This window comes from Mesitornis unicolor, unplaced genomic scaffold, assembly GCF_000695765.1.
Source record: "Mesitornis unicolor isolate BGI_N332 unplaced genomic scaffold, ASM69576v1 scaffold18755, whole genome shotgun sequence".
In the NCBI taxonomy this organism is placed as follows: Eukaryota; Metazoa; Chordata; class Aves; order Mesitornithiformes; family Mesitornithidae; genus Mesitornis; species Mesitornis unicolor.
The window spans coordinates 4,259-5,935 of NW_010185020.1; the positions used below are offsets into that span (position 1 = coordinate 4,259).

Here is a 1,677-nt window from a genome sequence, read left to right on the forward strand (position 1 = left end):
TGTATCCTGGTAGTATTGTTCCAAACAATACTTGTGTCTTTATCAGTAGCACTGGGTTCCACCCAATTTGTTTGTTATGTTCCCAGACATAAGTACTGTCACATCATGTCCCTGTCTTGTGTATACATCTCTGAAATGTAATGTTAGGTGTAAAATCCAATATCTGGTTTATAAATATTTTGAACAAAAAAGAGGTGTGCAATGTCTTGTTGACTTGATTCCTCACTGAAGCCTATGGAGAGACATTGGGAATGGGGTGTGGTTATAAAAAGCCTTTTTAGCAGTTTACTTAGTGGGAAGGTATGCCCAGAGAGGTTTGAAGTTTGAGTGAGACAAAAGGCAGTGCTCTGTGCCCTGTGATGTGCCTGGGGAGGCTTTTGAACTCATGGGAGAGTGAGGGTTAAGGGCCCTGTATGTGCCTACATGTGCTATCTCAGCTTGGGACCACTGTTTCTAAAGTTGGAGATCTCCAAAGGTTAAAATCAAGAGAGACCGAAACTCTACAACATGCCTTATTTGTGGGCTTTGCCTCTTGCTTTGCCTTATTTGTTCTTGCTCTGCTTTTGCAAGTTAGAGAGGTATTTGCTGTCTGCCAGGATTGTTTTGCCTAATGATTGTTCTACTTGTTACCTGTATCGTTCTCTGTCATCTAAACTTTACAGGTATTCATTTCAGTACCACAGTACTGAGTTCAGGTGAAGAAAGTCTATTTTCTTTTGGTGTTAGGATGAAGATATTTAAGACTTTCTTTTTGGAATCTGGCTATAATCCAGCGAGCTCAGGCAAGATTCAGTGCCAGATCTAATTCTGTCCAGTGCCCAGTGATTTGGGTACATTCATGTCCAGTTTACTGAGAATATAAAAATAAAACAATTTCTCTTGATCCATGAGCACATACTTCAATTATAATATTTTTTGAGTCAGGGACACACAAGCAGCTCTCAATGCTTCTCTTTCTCAGTTGACTCTGTCCCTTGTTTGTGTTATTCATCAGTAAGCAAGTAGTGATCATCCCAAAATAAAGACAGGAGATTTTGGGGGTGGGTAATTTCTTTGAGTTAGCTTGTTTAATTTTTTTTTATATTATGTGACCTGTCTTGGTTGTACTGTGTAAAGTTCCATGGGGTTTTATATGTTTTTCTTTAAATATTAAAATCATTATAGAAGATGCTGAATTTGGTATTGGATGTGTTATTTCTTTGGTTCTTCCAAAAGTAAAAGGAGTATTTGGAAGCTCTGTTCCTTAGGTGAAGGAAGTGGTGCATTTTGATTAGTTCTTAGAAGTACTCTAATCTTATCTTAGGAGTCTGGTTACTGGCCTCTAGGTTGGAAACAGTGACTTTCCAGCAGCAAATAGCAGAAAACCATCTGTCATCTGGAGACCTAAATAATCTGATAGCGTGTGAGGAACTCTTAAATGACTACAGTCAGGAATGGGCTGGGAAGTTCTGTGGCACTCATTTTTGCTTTATCACTTTTCTCTGATCTCCCTCCACTGCAGAAACCGGAGCCAAACAGTCAGTTCTGAAACCAGCGTGGATGAAAGTGGAGTTTTTGAAAGTCTGAAGGCTGAAGCTTCCTCCCCACAACAGCTCTTCTCAGGCCTGGCAGGTATCCCATCGGGCACCATCACAGCCACACCATTCCAGTCTGGTTTGGTTCTGGGCTCTTCAGCAG

General features: G+C 40.5%; 1 protein-coding gene across 1 annotated transcript in view; it reads left to right on the top strand.

Moving 5' to 3' along the window:
- RNFT2 (ring finger protein, transmembrane 2) overlaps positions 1–1,677 on the top strand; it is a 28,583-nt gene that overhangs the window by 1,369 nt on the left and 25,537 nt on the right. Inside the window, exon 2 of the mRNA XM_010184693.1 lies at positions 1,502–1,677. This exon is cut by the window's right edge and continues 318 nt beyond it. Coding sequence (XP_010182995.1) covers positions 1,502–1,677 — 176 coding nt within the window. The remainder of the gene's footprint in view (positions 1–1,501) is intronic.